Source organism: Vanellus vanellus (genome assembly GCF_965231255.1).
Source record: "Vanellus vanellus genome assembly, chromosome: 2".
NCBI lineage: Eukaryota > Metazoa > Chordata > Aves > Charadriiformes > Charadriidae > Vanellus > Vanellus vanellus.
This window is the reverse complement of record NC_138906.1, coordinates 124,314,206-124,333,636: the sequence shown is the minus strand read 5'-3', so window position 1 is coordinate 124,333,636 and position 19,431 is coordinate 124,314,206. Positions and strand designations below refer to the sequence as shown.

General features: G+C 42.3%; 1 protein-coding gene across 1 annotated transcript in view; it reads right to left on the bottom strand.

Moving 5' to 3' along the window:
- LOC309686516 (chloride channel protein C-like) overlaps window positions 1-19,431 on the bottom strand; it is a gene marked incomplete at both ends in the record, with an annotated part of 84,620 nt that overhangs the window by 13,237 nt on the left and 51,952 nt on the right. The window contains one exon of the mRNA XM_082499224.1: window positions 7,861-8,040. Coding sequence (XP_082355350.1) covers window positions 7,861-8,040 — 180 coding nt within the window. The remainder of the gene's footprint in view (window positions 1-7,860; window positions 8,041-19,431) is intronic.

Below are 19,431 nucleotides of genomic sequence, written 5' to 3'. Positions count from 1 at the left end.
ACCTGGCCTCCTCCTGCCACGAAGGAAGCAGAAAGCGCAGCACAGCAAGAACAGCAGCAAAATAAATATTGCCAAGAGAAAACGTAGTTTGGCTCCCTCCACTGGCAGTTCTTCTGACTCTGGACCGAGGACTAACCTGAGGCAGAAATCCTCCTCTCAGGTGCAGCTCTCTGGCAGTTCGGCTCCATTAGACATGAACATCCTTTGAGCGAGAAGTAGAGCAGGGAGTTTGCTGCTGGTCAAGCGGATGTTTAATATCTCCCCTGAGTTTCTGAAGTGGAAAGATGTAACCCTCAGCGTTCTTGACAGTGTTCCCTGCCTCACTGAAGTAAGTTTCCACATCCAGCTCTGTGCGAGCCATGGAGCCCCGCGGGGTTCGCCGGGAGAGTCGCAGCAGCGATGCTGTGCTCGGCCGGCCCGTCCAGCCCGGCTCAGGCCAGCCGCACGTCGTTAAGGAAAGCTCACAAAACTTAGAGCTATTTCTGTTATTATGCAGAGGAGCAGGCTCTAACCCACCTTTCAGAACAAGATCTTCAGAAGTAATTAAGTTTTGTTCTAAGATGGATAAAATCTCTTTTCCAGAATATTAGACCTCCTGAAATGTCTTCAGACGGGACGCCATGCTTCCAGTCACTAGGCATTTCTGAAAATCCAAGCTTTGCTGACTTTTCAACTACACGAAGACCACAGCTTCTGAATATATTCCTTTTCTGATTTAGAGCACAAAGTTCTATTTTTTGAAAGGATCTTAGATTACCAACTTTGTTCCAAAAATGGAAATTAGGCACTCTTAACACTTCACGTCACTTGCATCAAACTTAGGTTAAGGCATTTACATAGCCAATACACTCCCATAAAGCATATCAAAATGTGTAACACAAAGTTCAAACAAACATGGTAAACTACAAGGATTTTTGACAACTTTACCAACAATATTTTTATTGAAATTTCTTTTTGGCCCCAAAATAAGAATTTCCACCAACCACAAATGCTGAAGTTTCAGTAAACTTGATGGGTGGGAAGAAATGGGGTTTCCTAGGTGAAAAAATACACACAAAAATGCAGGCACAATGCCAGAAATGTCACATCCTGTACAGAAGTAGCACAAAACCATTTCTGCTTAGACAGATATATTCTGGACAGTCTGCTTACAGTCAGAGATATTGTGGTTTCTGCATAATTACTTTCTCCCAATCAAATTAAATCAAGCAAAAAAAAAAAATTACTGCAGCTAAAAGATAGACAAACAAAATGCAAAGTAATGGCTAACAGCTGTGTAGGTAAGAGTGCAAAGGCACAAACAGGGAACCCAGCCTTCAGCCGGGTTCTTACAACAGGAGAGCTACGTATGGTACAGATCTGAGAGGTTCAGGCATGAACAAAATGGCTTATTTGTTACGGTAAAATTCCCAAACAGGCTACTCAGTGGTATTCGTCAGACCAGTAGTTTCTCCAAGAAAATTGTCTCATGGCTGTGTCCAAGGCAGAAATTAAGATTGCTGGGCAGCACTCCAGCTTCCGCCTCTTTGCACCACTTCTGCTCAAAGGAAATGGAGGGGACAGATCCTGGCCTAAGAAGACACCCGCATCCACCTGCTTTTCTTCAGTGAATACCGGGACGATTTAACTGCGGTATGGGAAACCCTGCTCCTTCATTTTCCTTGGCAAAAGTGAAGTAAAGGCAAGAAAAGCTACCAAGATCAGAACAGTCCCTGGGAGGAACATATGTATTCGTCAGTCACAAATATGCAGGAAACCTGCATATAGTAAGAGATAAATAGCATCTCAGGAAAAAAAAGCACCTCGGTAGACAGCATGTTGTTATCCATTTTGGTGGATGAAATTGGAGTAGATGAGTGTCACACATGCACGTGGAGGAAAGTGATCATGTGTGGGAGAATGTGCAGCGTGGCAGCAAAGATGTTGCTGATGACCATGAGGTATCGTCGTCCTCCATGTTATATCCCAGCCATGTCCACAACCAGGGAAAACAAGTTCATTACCTACAACCTTCCTCCTCAAATCCTCCATGTCTTTTGTTTGTATTGTGGTTTACATTATAAAGTAACCTCTGGCAAAGAAGAATAAGCAGCAAAACACAAGTGATGATGTGTCTAATCTCTTCATCATGTCAAAGAACCACTTCATTGCCCCACAATGGCCCTACACCAGTATGTTGTAACATATGTGGAAGTGAATAAAATAGCTCTTTTTTCAGTTTTGGTCTCACAGAAATTAGGCAGAAGCATAACTCTATCTTTTCCCACTGGAGAAGATTCTGGAGCCACAGACTAGAGCAGCCAAGGCAAGAGAGAGCCAGGGGACCTCCCAACAACTCCTCAATATGCGTTTACAGCCTCACGCAGTGTCTCTGGCAGAAACTTCCTGTGAAGGAAGACAGCGGTCCTATCCTCAGGTCTCTCTGAAGAATGAATTCCACCTAGCCAGGAGGCCATGCCATTTAGGGCATGACATTTATAGCTCTCAGCAGACTCTGGGCTAACACATAAATAACAGCCCAGCTCCCTTCCTGCACTCGCTGGGTGGAGAAGGGGGAGGCACTTCAGCTGCAGTGCAAAAGAATAGCTTGCTTTATTCTGGTGTGCAAGTATCATCATTACTGTGGGAGAAATGAAGGGGGGGAGCCAGTCTCTCAACCCTCTGCCTTGCACACAAGAAGTTGATCATCCCCAACAATGCCATGCATCAAGTTCACCAGCCACTCATTCCTCTAACCGAGTTCTGCAAGGGTTTCCCAGGCATGCACAGAGCGCTGCCTATGGCAAAGTGTCAAAAGTATTACTCTAAGGAGATCTTTGTTTTGGAAACTTGCTTCTCAGCTACAGTTTGCTTCCTCTTCAACAATTCTAAAGCCAAGGGGTTTTCTTTAGTAGTTGCTTTTTTTTTTAGTCTCTAGTGCTTACTCATCTGGGGAAGATAACAGCTTCAGATTTAGGTCACCCATGTAAAAACATGTTTGGCGATCTCATCTTTGTCCCCAGTGGGTAACCATCCAGATCACATAGATCACAAAAATCTGGCCCCACTAAGCAGATCTGGAAGATTTGGCGGTTTAGGGGTTTGGGGGTTGTTTTCCTTTAATAAAAATGGAATATCTGGGTGTTTGCTACAGACCAGCACCAAGGTGCATTTGTAGGCCCGTGCAAGTCCCAGCCAACATTGCTTGGCCCCAGTCCTTGCTTTTGTAAGAACTGGCATTGACCTTTTCTCTTCAAAGGGTCAGAATCATTCGTATGCATTACAAAACATGACAACACTTTGTCCTTGTACAGCAACTGTCATCACTACAGTTTCCAAATGTGGGCAGGTACTGAATAACTTTTACATTCAGTCCAAATTTACAATGTTTCATCCATGCTTATTTCATGAGAAGAAACAGTACAGAAACACATATAAATGAGAAACTGTTAAAAAATTATGAGCTGCTGATGCTTTCATAGAATCATAGAATTGCTGAGGTTGGAAGGGACCTTTAAGATCATGAAGTCCAACCATTAACTTAACCTGACAAAACCTCTTCTAAACCATGTCCCCAAGTACCACGTCTACCCTTTTTCTAAACACCTCCAGGGATGGTGAATCCACCACCTCCCTGGGCAGCCTGTTTAATAACCCTTTCAGTGAAAAAAAAATTCCTAATATCCAATCTAAACCTCCCCTGACATAACTTGAACCCATTTCCTCTCGTCCTATCACTTGTCACCAGGGAGAAGAGGTCAGCCCCCACCTCTCTACAACCTCCTTTCAGGTACTTGTAGAGGGTGATAAGGTCTCCCCTCAGCCTCCTCTTCTCCAGGCTAAACAACCCCAGTTCCCTCAGTTGTTCCTCATAAGACTGGTCCTCCAGACCCCTCACCAGCTTTGTAGCCCTTCTCTGGACACACTCCAACACCTCAATGTCCTTCTTGTAGTGAGGGGCCCAAAACTGAACACAGTACTCGAGGTGAGGCCTCACCAGTGCCGAGTACAGGGGGATGATCACTTTCTTAGACCTGCTCACCACACTATTCCTGATACAGGCTAGGATGCTGTTGGGGGGTGGAATCAAGAACCAATAATAATGCCCAAGGCAACTCTCAAGAAAAACTTCATGGCAATTATTCATAGAATCATAGAATGGTTTAGGTTGGAAGGGACCTTAAAGATCACCTAGTTCCAACCCCCCTGCCAACAGACAGGGACACCTCTAACTAGACCAGGTTGCTCAAAGCACATCCAACCTGTCCTTGAACACTTCCAGGGATGGGGCCTCCACAACTTCCCTGGGCAATCCGTTCCAGTGTCTCACCACCCTCACTGTGAAAAAATTCTTCCCGATATCTAGTCTAAATCTACCCTCTTCCAGTTTGAAGCTGCTACCCCTTTGTCATGGTTTAGGCCAAATGGTTTAGGGACCTGAGGGACCCCAGATGGGACTGACAGATGCTCCCCTCTACCCCTCTTCAAAGAGAGAGGCAGAGGAGGAAAAAGAGACTTATGAGTTTAGAAGGAACTAAACTAATTAAATATGAATAATAAAATAAAAAGAAATAATGAAAAATATACAAAACCGTATCAAGCTCCCGAGATGACAATCACGTCACCGGCTGGCACTGGGGCAGTCCCAGGCTGGACTCAGTGACGGATGGGAACTGGATTCTGGATCTGGATTCAGGATCGGGATCACAGGCAGATGAACAGAGTCCTCCTCAGACATCGGCCATTGAAGGAAGAGAGCTGACCCTTTGATCCCTCAGCTTTTATACTGAGCACGAGGCAGATGGGATGGAATACCCTGTTGGTCAGTTTTGGGTCACCTGTCCTGTCCGCTCCTCCCTGCAGGTGGGACCCCACTATGCTTTTCCGCTTCCGACCCTCCAACGGGGCAAATAACAAAGTTGGTTGGCCTTGACTGTTATGGCAATAAGTATAAGCAGGAGCCTCTCTGCATACCATGCCTGGGCATCAGCTATAAACGTTGGTCTTATCACTCTGAGAGAGTGAACACTGTCTGCACAATATGCAGTTAATTTCAGTAGTTAGAAGAGGCCCAGCTAAGAAGCAAAGTTATTGAACAAAATTGGTTCTGTTTTACCTCAAACCAGGACACCCTCATACTATCACTACATGCCCTAGTAAAAACTCCCTCCCCAGCTTTCTTGTAGGCCCCCTTTAGGTACTGGAAGGCCGCAATAAGATCTCCCCAGAGCCTTCTCTTCTGCAGGCTGAACAACCCCAACTCCCTCAGCCTGTGCTCACAGGAGAGGTGCTCCAGCCCTCGGATCATCTTTGTGGCCCTCCTCTGGACCCGGTTCAACAGGTCCATGTCCTTCTAATGTTGGGGGTCCCAGAGCTGGATGCAATATTCTTGCATCTTCCCCAATCCACTTTTTTTAAAACATGCCAGGCAAGCTACATTTCCTCCACTTTAACATTGTTGTTGTATAAGGTGGAAAAACAACTTATCATTTTTCTGCCTGTGGCCATGTCTCCTCCACATGGGATCGTATTGAAACTCATAGGGTAAGAGGCTGAACAAGCACCCTTCTCCTTTAAGGAGTTCACAGCATCTCTCATCTTGGTCTTAACAGTTACGTGCTGCAAGAGCTGTAATTTTGTGAGTGAGATGGAAAACTTGAATCCTAACTACTTATGGTTATGAATACACTAATTCCATGACACATCACATTTTTGGAGGCTTGTTTCAGAGGATGGCTGCAGAGCATTCCTTTCCTGGTGTTGGTGAGAACAGCAAAGTCACCCATGGTCCTCGCTGGCAACAAGGCACAAAGAACTCATCACGCAAGTACTCAGGCTGCTGGGCATGCACTGGGGCAAGAAGGGTTATCATCAGAGCACCCAGTAACACAATGCTTGCTCCCAGACAGCCTCTCTGTAGGGGTTTCACTGGAGTGAGCAACTGACAAGCCAAAAAGAGCCATTTGCTGCTTCTTTGTAAACGATTTAAAACATTATCTTGGTTTTACTCAAAAGAGTCTAAGAACAGCTCATTTATGCTGAAAGTTACAGGGAAGCAAACTTCTTCATTCATCCTTGTTAAGACTCTAACACAATGTATCATAAAAGAGCTCTGGGGATTAAGCAAACCACAAGCCTACCAGAATTGTCAGGTAGCAGCTTTTCTCTAAAGGCGCTTCTTTTTGGGATGTGCTAATGATCAGCCTTCTGTTCTCGCTTTTTGCTTGCTCCCACACCACTTTGCTCTGCATTACAAAGCACAACGATATTTGCTTAAACTCAGCCTGGGAGACTCGCTGCAAAGTGATTTGGTGAATTAAAAAGGAAGTGATGAGACTATAAACTGAATTTAAAAAGGACTTTGGCTGTATCGGTTGTTAGCATGCTTTCTAGTTTTATTGCCTCCGACAGCTGAGAACTAAAAGCACGCTAGTTTATGCTATATAATATCTTCAGATTGGTACACGCTGCAGAATATCCCTCAGAAATTTAGGGTTTAGTGCCTTAGCACGCTTCTTTTTAATAATGTTTATGACAGCATCACCGTGAGGGAACAAGTAGACATATCATAGACAAGTGCATGATACTGCACTTATTGATTCATTACTCCTGCAGGCCACTGTGACCCTAACGATTCCCACTGTACAATTCTCATTCCGAGCAGATATTTCTCTTCCTAAAAGGTTCATACAAACTGTTTCACTTGTCAATGAAGCAAGTTCACAATTTTTATTAAATATTCACTGCCTTCCCCTCATCACGCTCCAAAAGGGCAGCTGACCACATTGCTATGAGGTAAGTTCATGTGATCCAGCTGCCAGTGGTTCATCCTTGAAAATTTGTTATAAAGCAGACAAGCCCTAACCATATTTCCACTGACGATGCATGGATGGGATTTTTCCTCATCCAGATGCACAGAAGAAAATACTTTATCCTTGTTTGTTCATAGATAGGTCCCAACTGCCACACAAGTTAAGGCATTAAAGCAGAAGAGGATAAAAAAAAATTCTCTACAAGAAGAGATGTAAGAATACTATGGCCATTCAGGATGAAAGACACCATGCAAATTACAATACCATACTGGCCACGTGTTTGTATTATAGTTATTGGAAGCATAATTCATAGGGCCTTGCTGTGTGAACTCTTGTGCAGTAGGAGTTGCATACGCATCTTCTCCTTTCCTCTAGGATATTCAAGGTGGAAATTAAGTCACTGCCTCTCCCACTCATGACCCACGATTCAAAGAACAGTCTTAAGACACCTTCCTGAAAGGATTAATTCACTCTTGTAGTCGTATGAAATACAGTACCATAAATTCTTCATTTATCAGGAGATTTTATATGCCTTTTGAGAGTCTCCTGTATGGCAAGGATTCCTTAAGTCTAATTCTTGTTTACCCTAGCATGTTACTTCCAGTGACTTAAGCAACGAGTGACTGTTGCTTATCTCGTCTGTGATATGATTTATGTTAACTCATTTCCTGTAAAAGCATACACTAATAAAACAAAAAAATTGTGAAGAAATAGCAGGCCAGCTTTGAATTGGCAAGGGACATTTCATGAGTAACTAGATTCAAATCCTTTTAAATTAGTGTTTCACTGAATCTTTAAGGCTCTGAAGGGGAATTTTCCCTTTTTCTGCAGTTCCTGCAAGATTGTTTCATTGGTGCTGTTTCAATAAATCCCTGATGTAATAGATAACCTTGTACTAGAAAGGGCCTAGGTCCTTTCTCTAAAGGACACCTGTTGTTCACGCTAAAGAAAGTAGGAACAAGTTTGATATCCATCCCAAATACTCCTCACAAACAGATGCTTAAAGAAAAAAAACACTCTGATAAATGGCCAGAAACATCACATGGCATCAATTTGATAGCATTTTTACCTTTTAATAGTTCCCTGGAATACCTCTGTATGGTCTGGCTTGGGCCTGCAAACCACTGGGAATCCACCATGGCTTGTACTTGCAAGAAGCCGAGCCAAGGAGGCAATGTTTTCCTTCAGGTGAAGGACTCTGACGCCAGGCTCCATGACATCCCTGGCAGAGAACAATTCCAGGTCCAACCTGAAAGACACAAAGCAGAGAGCCAAAGGATTATTTAGTAAACAGGAAATGAGGCATACTGTACCATGTTAGTGTTTGACGAGTTTATAATGTGTTAGTAAATTACTTCAAGATGGAAATCAATCTGCTTTATTTGCAAATGTAAAAAAAGAAAAGTAATTACCAAATAAAACTGCTTATCAAGCATTGCCTTCCTTTGTGTGAAATACATGAAAAATTCAACCATATGCATGACATGGCCATCCTAGACAGGATATCGTGAGACACATTTATCAATTTGCCTGACTTTTCACATTAAAAAAAGATTTTTAATCTGAGCTGAAATCCTCTGGAATTCTGGCTGATATCAAATAGTTTAAAGTTAAGCACTTTGGAGAAATTCAGGCTTACGCTTATCATTGCAATAGGGTTTTTTTTTTGCTGCAGTAGCAGCCAGAAAGATAGCCCCTTCAAAGATAGCTTACAAATCATATATGGATTTTCCAGTATTTTCTAACACTTTTCAGGTTCCAGGCAAAGTTTTGGGAAATATGAACATAAAAAAAAATTGAAAAGCATGTGTACCCACTATTTCTGACAGTAGAGTGAAATGAAAAATAAAAATACTTTCTGCAAAATTCAGGAGTAATTTCTATGGAATTACAGTAGGTCAGATTCTTACAACTGAAGTAAATGAACTGCTCCAGTTTTCATCTTGTTTTATATTTCCTATTTTCAAAAAAATATGTTAATTATTCTGACCATCATCTGGACACACCATAAGCCAGAATCTCCTGTTCAGACACCGGCTGACACAAACCACAGACAGAGACAACCGGAGCATAAATTTGCCCACATCCTGTTTTACCAATGTACCTTTCATCCCTGTGGTAAAAGCAACTCTTTCCATATGCTGTTAATTACTGTCCTCTCTCCTGAGAGACACAAGGTTATTTTTTTCAAGCCAGTTACTCTGACGGTTTGTGATGTGACCACCTGACTAAGAGTAACTGAACTGAGACAACAATGCACGTCATACATGGCACCTACACAGCTGTGAAACAAGTTCCTTCTTCTTCTAAACTGGGATGGATTTAAATGATAAAGAACAGTCTTACATGCATCGAATCCATCATAACCATCCCCAGTTACATGAAACAGACTGCAGGCAATGAAAATTTGGAACACCATCTTATTACAGATCCACGTTTCAAGGAAGCAGAACACCGATTTATGGAAAAATGGACCCCTCTGAACCACATTCTGCTTCTTAGTTAAAATGAGCAGTAGTTTATCTTGCAAATCAAAATGACTGAGTGCAGAATTTTGTATCAACTACTGAAAACAAAAAACTAAAAATACCAAAGACATGGATTTCTTCATTCTTAATCTCACTGAATGCTACCAGTTGATGCCGTACAAGTGATAGAGCTTGGAGGGAACCATAGATGATGCTCAGGATTAGTTGTTATCAGAACTGTGCCGCTGTGACTGTTTTTTGGGTAAAACACCCCCCAGAGGAATTTTATTTTTCCTAAATGAGTAGATTCCTGTTCATTGTCTGCCTCTTTTCCATCTCCATAGGCCAGATAAAAATCGCCTGCCTTAAGCTTTGTCTAGAAATACTATACACTATATTACTATTAAAAGTACTGTACCTAGCACAGCAGACACAATGTGAAAACATGATTAATGATAATAGCTACTCCCTGAATTGCATGAAATATGTGCAAACCCTGAATGATTTTAAAATAAGAACAATGTGAATACTGTTACATTCCAGCAGTTTCTAGAGTGTATTTCTTAGCAGTACATAGTTTTTCCATCTTCACAACTTTACAGTTTTGCTCTGTTGCACAGAAAGCAAATGTTCCAAATTATTGCAGAAGTCCATGAAACATCCTTAGGTTTTGTCTAATCAGTCATTTGTATAAAAGCAAAGGATAGCACATTATACGGTTCTATGATCTTGGCTTTGTCTGGGATTATAAAGTGTCTGTATTGTCTACAGTAACTATAGACCTTGCTTTATCCTTGGTCAGCTTTTTCAGATGTAAGAACACACTAAGGACTGGTGCTCATTCACTGTTCATTGTCAGTGACATTTCTTTCAATTAGTCTTCTGTCTGTTGCTGTAAAGAATAACCTTCCTTTGGGGGTGGAGGAGAAAAGCAGGCAAAAAAGTTGCTTTATGAAAGACTGTTACAAGGCCAAGGCCTCTTTAAATAATGGGCTAAAGAAAGCTTGTACCAATATATTGCTCCTCTGAAAAACACCAAGCCAAACTGGTGTTGTACCTATAGGGTCATATGAACCAAGGGTTGTTCAAGTCAGAAGGGATCTCAGCAGTTCTGTAGTTCAACCTCCTGATGAAGCTAGACTCAGCCATGAGCTCAAACCATGTGCTTGGCCTTTCTCCAGTCAGGTCTTAAAAACCTCCAAAGATGGAGGCTGCATAACCACCCTGAGCAGCCTGTGCTACTACCCCACTGTCTTCACGGTGAAAAGGTATTTCCTCAAATCCAGTATGAGCATCTTTTGTTTCAACTTGGGCCTGTCGTTTCTTGTCCTCCCACCATGCACCATTGTGAAGGCCATGGCTCCATCTTCTCAATGACCTCCAATAGATGGGGGGGGAGGGCATGGGTAGGGCACACTGTTAGGTGCTTCCAAAGCCTCCTCACCTCCAGGCTGAACGAGCCCCAGTCCTGCAGCCTCACAGCACAAGTGGTCCATCCCTGACCATCCCAATTTGGCAACATCTGCAAGTCTGATGCAAGTGCACTTCACTGTCTCCTCCATGCCATTTATGAAAATGTTAAACAGGCCAGGTCCAGGGATAGACTCTTCAGTAATCCACTTGATAGGCCTCCAGGCAGTGCACAATCTATTAACCACCACCCTCTAAGGCCAACCACCCAACCAGTTATTTTACCATCTGGTCGTTCAGCCTCTAAACTGTAGGATGTTATTTTAGGGACAAGAACATGATGCAAGAAATCGTCAAAAGCCTTGCTAAAGTCACAGTAAATGACATCCACTGCTCTCCCCTCATCCACAAAACAAATCATTTCTGCATAGTAGGCAATCAGGTCAGTCAGGCATGGCTTACCTTTGGTCAATCCATGCTGACTGTTCCAAATAACCATCTTCTTCATGTCCCCAGAAACCTGTTCGAAGAGGACTCACTTCATGATTTTTGCCAGTGAGGCTGACTGACCTGTAGTTTTCTAGGCTGAGCTTGTGGTCTTTTTTGAACGCTGGTGCAATACTTGCCATTTTGCCATCATCAGGGATCTCGCCTAGTCTCTACAACCTTTCAAAGATGAAAGACAGCACCTCTCTCAGCATCCTTGGATGCAGCCTATCTGGTCTCATGGACTTCTATGGCTCAAGTTCTCACAAGTAATCCTTCACTTGGTCCTTAGCTATTGCTGGTAATTCTCCTTGAATCTTTAAACTAAATTCCGAGACCTGGGAGTCCTTGTTGGTAGGCAGTGAAGCAAATAAGGCATTGAGTGTCCTACCTATGGCTGCTGTCGCTAAATCATGTGTCCCCATCCATCTGCTACCACAGCACTAAACTTATTCTGCAGTTGCAGACCTGAAAGTGGAGAAGGAACCATTTTCTTACTGCCAGGAGTCACAGGTCTCCAGCGTTCCCCATCATGGCAGTCTTCATTTGCCACCTGCAACCTACCATGGTCTCCTGGGGCCCCTCCTTCTGTGCAGCTGGGGGTTCAGACTGTTGTTAAATGGGTGCACAACACGCCTTTACCAGGATCAGCTTTCCCAGCGGCAGCCAAGATCCAAAGACAGCAAAGGAAACTCACAGAAGAGCCAGCAGGAGAGTACAAACAGTGAACAGGAGCCTAAAAATCATCCCAGGCACCTAATATGTGCGCTACCCCACCAACAGCCATGCTAGCTGCCTGGGCCTTGCTCACAGCCCTCCAGGTAGTAGTGCTGCCCACAGGACAGATAGACAGCAAATATATGCTGCGCCCAGGCACCAGCCCCTGCAGGCCATGTCCCCACCGTTGGTGGGTCCCTTCTGCACAACTATGAGACTGCGCAAATGCCTCCCAAGGACACTTTGCTTAGCTGGTGAGTGCCATTGCTGGTGCATGCTTGTTTTTATGCAACGAACCCCTCATTTTGACAATGCAGTTTCAAGCAAGGACATTTCATTTACCATTTTGAAAATGTCTCTCTGTATGGAATAACAAGAGTTACTTGCACTTGGATTTTATCAAGTAGATCTTTCTTACATGATTCGATTTACCTCAAGGACAGACACAGAGCTGTAGCCACTAAAATAGATCTAGCATAATTTTTTTCTTTTATAGGACATGTGAGAACATTTTCTACCAAAATATAATTCACTATATTAGTGTAACGTGTTAGAGTATTAAGGCTATTTCACCAAAGTTACGATATCCAAGTTTCAGGTTCCTTTCAAGAGCACATCCATGAGACTGGATATAACAGGGAATGAAGACAATCTGCCTTATGCCCTAAATAAGACAGTCATTTGGTAAGAAGCCAATATCCCTGAATGGTAAACTGTCTTGAAATGATTCATGGAAATGTAGTTCGGGCCCTGTTGCTATTAAATCAAATGGAAGTTTTCCCACTGAAATAAATTGTTAAGAATCTAACCATAACAGATCTAATCATAACATGGAGGTTTCCTCAGACAACACGCAGTACAAGAGAACTTTTCTTCAAATAGGGTTTACTCTGTATTTTATGCAAGTTTCAAATGATTAAAAGGACTTTAAGGGGGGGGGAAGTAATTCTAACTCAAACACACTGCAAGGACCGAGGTGCATGAGAACACAGGCAGTGCAGCTTGCTTGGATTTATTCACAGACTTGCCCTCATTTTTTTAGCTGTCGTTCCCGTCCTCCTCTTTCTGCACTGAGAATGTTTACCCATTGACTCACCACAGGCTGTCCTGCTCAGGACAGCTCTAGGTTTTATTTGGGCTTCTTGTAAACCATTGTTTTATTGCCCTGAATGGCCACCGCATCTTGTATAAATAGTTCTCAGGAGGTTGTTTTGGGGTTTGCTTAATGCTTGTGGTGATTTTTAGTCTGAGTGTAGTCAGGACTCTAAACAATTGAGAGGGTGGGCTGGTAAACTGAAGGGAACATTAGCAGGTTGGAGGTCAATTACTTACCTGTGTTATAAACATCCCCAAGTATTAGAGCTATTCAGTTCTAGTTTCTCCTATTCATGCATTTTCTGAAATGGGATGTTCTTTTTTTTTGGCCAGAAAAACTGAACAGGTTTATTTCATATTTTTCATTTTAGTACAGAACCAGCCACACTGCTATGAAGCCCTGTAGCTCCTACTACGTTATTAATACAGTTTATTTATATTAGCTTTCTTTTGCTCTATCATCTTTAAAGAAACCCTATTGTGAGTAAACGCACAACATTGCAGGAAATTGCTTACATTTAAATCCTTTTTTTTTTTCTTAAGAAGTTATAAAAAAAGGTTTCTACATACTTGTCATGGGGCCACCAATTTTTCTTTTCAACAAGACATTGGTAAAAGCCAACTATGAAAAAGCTTATCCAAAAGTTACACGCCAATATTGATCTCACTATATAATAGAATAGTATATATATATACTACAGAAATGTTAATCATGTGCAGATGACTGAACTCAGTAGTTTTGCAAGTGAATACTGTGAAAAAAAAAATGGTTCTTTAAGTATGCTTACAGAATACCATTGAGATCAATAAATAGAAACAAAAAGCTCTATAAAACCTCCTTACACTGGAAAAGGGACACCACTTAAATTAAATTAATTTTAAAATTTATTTGCTCCACTCAGTGCTAACCCTGAAATAGAAACATTTAAACTGATTTAAAGTTAAATTAGACCAATAAAATCACCGTGTGCACTGATGTAAGCACATGCGTGCTAGTGATGTGCTTTCATTTAATTAGATCTATTTAAAATCAGTTTTCAGTGGAACTTTGCACAGCAGACAAGGCCTACAACTCCTTGCTGTCTCTGTTTTAGTTGAACTCTAAACTAAGTGAGAAATTCTTCTAGTTGAATCAGGAGCCAAAAGTTTGGCACAGTTCAGTCTCCGTTCAGGTATATCTACAAATATTTATATTGACTGTAAGACGACAAGCTTCCCAGCATCCCCTGGTCCTGGCACCCTCAATATCCTTAAATTTAGCTATTGAGGACATTTAGCTATTCAGTCTAAAGGCCCCTTTGATAGTACAGCACTTACTGTGAAATGTGTTGTTTGGGTTAGCTGAATGTCTCTGTCACTTATTTCCCAGAGAGGATTTGAAAGTTATATATGTTTAGCAACTACTGTATGCTAAAGACAAATGGATTTCCACATAGTCTCATAATCTGCTGGAAACTGTCTCTCTCTAATGCTTGAAAAATTGCACAACAAAAAAGAAACAAAGGAAACAGATAAGAAAGCCTTTGTGTTTTGGAAAAAGAGAGAGGGGGGTATATGTTGAAAATTTGAGGGGTTTCTGCCAAGAGCTTGCTTCTCTGTTCCTTTATCCCTTATAAAGTTTTTCCCACCAGCTCTGTCAGTATAAAAAACTACTAAGTTAGAAAAATAGCAGCTCCTACCCACTTTGCATAGACGTAGCTGTTTATACAAGGGCATTTAGCTTTAAAAAAAAAATAATTATGTTGTGCATGAGACCTTGGGATAAGCAGGTAAAGGATCGTGTTAGTGGATCCACATGCTGGGAATTACTCAAACAGCAGCTTAAAAACTACAGACTCAGCGCACCGCATGCAGAATCATAGGTAAAAACATAAACGTCATAGTTCTTGACTTTTCACAGTGCAAGTCCAAAAACAAATTTACATATTGCAACTAGCAGCCTACTTCAGCCATGTCCGTCTGAAGGGGAATACAGGCATCTAAACATGCAGAGCTCTTGACAGTGCCACGTCTTCCACCCAAACCTGAAAGCATCTAAACTCACTTGGTGTTTCTGTTCAGAACTGTTCATTTCCCCACGTGATTAGTAGTATGTGTGGAAATGTCTCAGTCCAAACTGAGCTCTCAGTCCAAACAAGCAGCTGCCTGGCATGCACCTGCTCTCAGCCCTTACACGTATATGGACCACACTGTAAGTCCACCACAAAGCACTGCACCATGGCCATTGAAGAGTGGCATCCAACAGAGATGACCTGTAGAAGACTACATTTGAGGGAAACGTGGCAGATCCAAAATAGGTTCTCACCTCAGCTGTGGATGATCTGAACCCTCACCTGGGATATCCAAGACACAGGGATGCTGCAGCACCCAGGCTCTCATGGGGGTGGGAGCAAACACCCTCCTACCGAGGCTGCTCAGCGGAATGGTTAGGAAAGGAGGACCCCCTCAAGCAACACCTAGCCGGCTCTAGAGAGAACACATATGACTGTGTATACACGTACACAGATCTAAAGACAGTTTAGCTATCTTGCTGTCTAATAGGTTAACCCTGGTAGACATACTACTTATTATTACTGTATTCAGATTGAGAATGATTCAGCTACCCTTGTATTTTTCAAATTATTTTCTGAGCCTGTAGGAATCCTTTCCTAAAAAAAAAAAAAAAAAAAAGGCATTAAATCCATCTTCTGCCCTGGCATTATAACCAACCAGAAGCAAAGACACTCATTTCTCAAAATGACGCCAGTGCAAGCTACTTAGATTCAATGAAAAGTTTCAAACAAACTTCTATAGGAATAAAGTAAGAGAAGCAAGTAAACAGAGCACAAAAATAAATAGCTCGTGATCTTGCTTATAACCAAACAAATGAGGAAATGCATGTTCTCTGGACAGATCATCGCAGAGCAATTTCCAAGGGAAATTCGCAAAATACTAAGCTGGCTCTTGCAGTTTGAATGCAATGACATGATGAGTTTCTTGCAAACGTATGCCAAAAAACCTAATCCAAACTGGAAAGAAGAGAGGAAAGCTCCTATGAGACAGTTTTTATAAAGGCTTCATTCAGGGCCTCCACCCACATGTACTGTACCAGCCACCTTCGCTTTTCCACTCTGCCTTGTCCAAGAAAGCACCGACTAGTATATTAAAAACGCTGGCTTTAAAATGTTTGGGAACGGACAGTGACAGCAATATATGTTTTAATAATCAGACACAGATTATCAGGTGACCTGTTAGTCAAAATGAGGTATAGAGAATGAGGTCTAACAGATTACAAAATTACAAATTAAAGTAATACGGATGGGGAAAAAAAATATTAAAAGATTTCAAATTGCTCAGTCCCTCTGAGAATCAGGCAATTTCTAGTGGAAAAGTGTAGTCAGGTTAATAAAACATAATGTTGCGTATCTGGAGATACATATTATACCCTGTTCCCAGTCTAGTAACCAGAAGGTTTTGCCACTTATAACCAGAATTTCAAGCAAAGGCACTTCTCCTTACAGCTGTACAATCAACTTCCTCGGGAAAGGCATTTAACCCCTCCAACTTCAGCATTTTTAAAACAAGGCTAGATAATTTCTTCCACCACGAGCACATTGGGAACCATAATTTATTTTTCATTTAAAAAAATGTAAGCTACAACTTTCTATATATATTCATCATTTAAAAAAAATATTTCTTTAACTAACCGCCCTGCCCTTTAAGTACCATTCACCTGCAGCACGTTTTTTCCTCAGTTACAACTTCATAGCAAGCACCCACCACTACAAGCGTAGAATACATCCCAGTTAAAAATAAGATCATGAATGCTGGTATTACTTATCTGCTCTTCCAGAAAACGAGTGGTGATCTCTCTGCACCTGACAGTGTATTTATAATGAACCACAGTCAATGCATGAACCCAAAATTCTGGGAAGGGATTCTGTGTGTCTGACTTGCTTTCTTTCTCTGCTTCCTTATGCCCAAGACCAAGACTCAGCTTCTTCAGGCTCTTTACATCTGCTGTGGCTTTCACCTCCCATTCACCTGCTGTCACAACTCCATGTATCGAATGGCAGCAACTAATAAAACTATGCTCATGGCTTTATAGCCTTTCATAAAACTACCCATTCTGTGCCTTTTTTTTGCCCCACTTCTGCAGTGGTTCTGTGTACACCCAGTGTATTGAAGAACAAACCTCCCCTGTGATTATGTAAAATAGCATTTAATGGCTTCACAAAACTGGTATTTTTTAAAAGGGTATTTCATTTCTCAAACATGCTGAAATTCATTGAAGTATTTTGTGCTGTCTCCTCTTCGTAGATAAATAACTCTTTCCACCATGACAACCACTATGACAAGCTCCTAATATTTATGAGGATGTAGCAACACTCACAGGAACAGAAAAAGTGACACATACATGAACAGCAAAGAGAATCCCTTTCAGCTTTAGGTAAACGTGGAAGCAGTCCCCAGTGCTAGAATGAAGACGATATTCTCATGTGTAACTTGGGAACACCGAAGTATAACTCTCACATAAATGGATGTCTGTATTCCCATATCCAGCAAAGGCCCCCAGGGGATCTCAGCCCGCTCCAAGTCAAACCCACCATTTCTTGAATGAGTTCAAACAGTGGTTCAATGACATCTTCATGAGATCAGCCGCTTTGCCGGCACAGCCGGCTTTCCGGTGAAGTTGGCTGGCTTTAAGTGGAAACTGTCAGTATCTGCCAAATGGTGGCCAGACACCAGAGCAGACTTAACCAATTAGTGGAATACCCCATCCGATGGCTGGATGCGATTTCTCTGTGTGTGTATATGCACGCTCCACCTGCGTGCTACCACATCTGAAGGCTGCGGTGGTACCCGTACAGGCAGCCTGTCCTGCCAGGTGAACCAAAAGGGAGTCAGTCTCCTCCTGGCTGGGCCAGCAGAAGCCGTTTCAAGTTTCCCACAGCTGAAAGTCGCTGTGTGCGTGTTTTACGTAAGGGCCTGTAGGAGCCGGAGCAGCTCACTTGCTGCCCACCAGTGAGCTGTGAAACACAGGTGATTAGTTCCAGATGCTGCTTCAGTGCCTTTCCTTCGGTGGAAAGTGTGCAGAAGTCACTTCTTTCGGTTTCATGGGACTCCCCAGAAATGGAAAACACACCAGAAGTCAGTGTGGATTTGTTATCCCTCCCTCAACATCAGGCAGGCTGCAGCAGCAACTAAGACGTGTGGAAAGACTTCTCCACAAGCTGAAAGGATCTGTGTTACACTCCCTATGAACCTTACAGCTGATTCACAGTGGATCTTACAGCAAGAACCAGAACCTCGTGCTAAGTTCGTGCCCATTGTCACAGCATGTCCAATACTTGCAGCAGGTTTTCCAGCCCCAGGCCAGTCCCATTCACACTCTAACATGGACCTTGCTTTGGACAGGTAAGAGAAGTGCTTTGTGGCAGAAACCAGAGGAACAGGGTACCTGCTTCAAAATCCACTAGATATGATGCACCTGTTCATGCCTCCAAACTTCCTCCATAAGGTTTTGACCAACTGCACCAAAACAGTCTTTCAAACTTCTTAGAAGTTTGTTTCTCTTTAAAAAATCTCACTGCAGGAAAGCCATTTTTCTCACCACTTCTGAATTATAATAAAAGCAGATCATGCAGCTGCATCTGATCATTTACAGTATAACATTCACTTGTAAATTCAAAATGTTTTCTTCTTAGTACACTCTGATCACAATCAATATATTTTACATGCCATTTACATTTAGTGTATCTGGGGGCAGTGGGGAATCCAGCTTTAATTGTTCATGAAAACAATGGGGCTGAGGCTGCAGTTTTCAGACATATCAGAAAATATAATTTCTCAGAGCCTGAAAACATTCCAGTGTAAAACATTTTGGGCTCATGGAAAGGTAATTGTGCAAATATAGAGGCCCTGTGTAAGCATTAAAGTATTTACAGGCTCCTCCAAGGATTTCAGTCAGCCAGCTTGTTGGCTTGTCTTTGCTATCCTCGTTGTGATTTTTCTGTATTCATGCTTCTATTGTAAATACCTGGTTATGAGAACTGCAGTAACTACCAACACACTTCCAAAGTGCAGTGGGTCAGCAGTGAGCTATTACTCAGCCTCCAGCCCTTTCTATCAGAGGAGGGTGCTGCTGGCCGGGTGCCTGCGAGCCCTCCTCTCGGCCAGCTCCATGTCTGCTCCTCATCCACTGCTCTGGGTAAGGCTGCAGCTCCCAACCTTGAGGGCACAGCGCCAGCCCCAGCTCTCACCCTGGACATTTTAGGAAAGGGAACGGCTAAGGGTGGGAAAGGTTTATTTGAGGTTGGAGGAAGGGTTATATCTGCTGGTATTCATTGTAGCATGGGAAGTGTAATTTGTTTTATTTGTTCAGATTCCGCTCTAAAAATAAACAGTAATGCAACCAGAATCTCGGGCATCTTTATATGGTTTTACCAATCCAAATAAATAAAGTCATTTTGATTCATGTAGTA